The sequence below is a fragment of the Naumovozyma dairenensis genome, chromosome 4 (genome assembly GCF_000227115.2).
Source record: "Naumovozyma dairenensis CBS 421 chromosome 4, complete genome".
NCBI classification, from domain to species: Eukaryota; Fungi; Ascomycota; class Saccharomycetes; order Saccharomycetales; family Saccharomycetaceae; genus Naumovozyma; species Naumovozyma dairenensis.
This window is the reverse complement of record NC_016482.1, coordinates 502178-503544: the sequence shown is the minus strand read 5'-3', so window position 1 is coordinate 503544 and position 1367 is coordinate 502178. Positions and strand designations below refer to the sequence as shown.

The 1367-nt window shown below is 34.1% G+C and overlaps 1 protein-coding gene across 1 annotated transcript in view; it reads left to right on the top strand.

Moving 5' to 3' along the window:
• The window catches only part of CRH1 (transglycosylase), a gene marked incomplete at both ends in the record, with an annotated part of 1383 nt that extends 764 nt beyond the window's left edge, over positions 1-619 (top strand). Inside the window, one exon of the mRNA XM_003669724.1 lies at positions 1-619. This exon is cut by the window's left edge and continues 764 nt beyond it. Within this exon, the coding sequence (XP_003669772.1) occupies positions 1-619 (619 nt within the window).
• Between the last annotated feature and the right edge of the window lie 748 nt (positions 620-1367).

Sequence of the window (1367 nt, the reverse complement as noted above, 5' to 3'; positions counted from 1 at the left end):
GATTCAAGCCAAAGACGGTGCAATTAATGACAGATATGCTGAGGCACAAGAAGGATTTGACTCTCTAGTTAGTGGTCAAAACACTGAAAGTACATCGTCAACCTCAGCTTCTACTTCTACTTCCTCCTCCTTTTCAACTGCTGCCTCTACTACCTCTTCTTCTTCAAGTATCCATTTTTCATCCTCTTCCTCATCAATAACTTCAACTTCTAAGTCAACCTCCACCTTATCTTCCTTCACTTTGAAGTCATCGCGTAGCTCGTCAACGTCCACCTCATCTTCGACTAGGTTAACAACAAAAATAGCATCCAACGCAACATCAAGTACAACTACCAAAACTTCTCTAGAGTCAACAAGTGAGAAGAAAACACCTACTACTACAAGTAAAGCAATTACCACTTCTAAAGCTCAATCTACCACTCAAAAAACTTCGGAAGTTAAGACGTCTGAAAGTAAAACACCTCTAGCTCCCTCGCAATCAACGCTTCTAACAAAAGAACAATCAGCATCATCAACTTCTTCAACTCCAGTCTCTATTTTTTCAGCCAATAATGGTCAAAGTTACAAAGGCTTTTCTTTAAGTTCTTTATTCATATCATTTATCATTGCATTATTCTGAAAATTCCTAAACTAACATAGCATTAATATAATACGTACACTACATAATATAAGAAAATAAATTACGAATTTCTAAGCTTTTCTATTTTCTAAAATATATATATATATATATAACATAATGTTCCTTATATGATCACATCGCGTTCATCTTCATAATTTGAAGTCTTATTAGCAGATATTGACATTAATTGACCAAGTGCCTTACTATTATCATGATTATGTTTGGTAATTTGAAGTATAACAAGTATTCTTTCAGTTAGGTATGGTTGCTGCACCTTATCTTGTTGCAAGACCGATTTTGAAAAATGTTAGGAATATTGTAAGAGCAATTAAACCTGGGTAGGGATATTTGGGAACATAGTGAACCCTAGAGTCACATGATATTCCATTCAGAATCTTCCTTTAAGCCTTTCTTATGAAAAAATTAAAAATTCCAAAGGAATCTCTGGCAGTGAGCAACAAAGACTGAAAAGTTAAATACAAGCTTCCAAATAAAAAGCTTAAGAGGCAGGCATGGTACTTACGTACTGTAATATAATAGGAATTATACCGTGACACAAAGTGTTCTAAATTGATAGTATTTTTATTACTTCATTATTTTCTTATTTAAACATATTTAAAAGAAGACGAACTTTTAGATATATCCTCTAAAAGTTCCTCTTATTATATATCCATGAGTTATTCAATTCCGTTGCTCTTGACCGGCTCTGCTGCCACGTCTCGTACACTAATAACCCGTAGTAAACCTT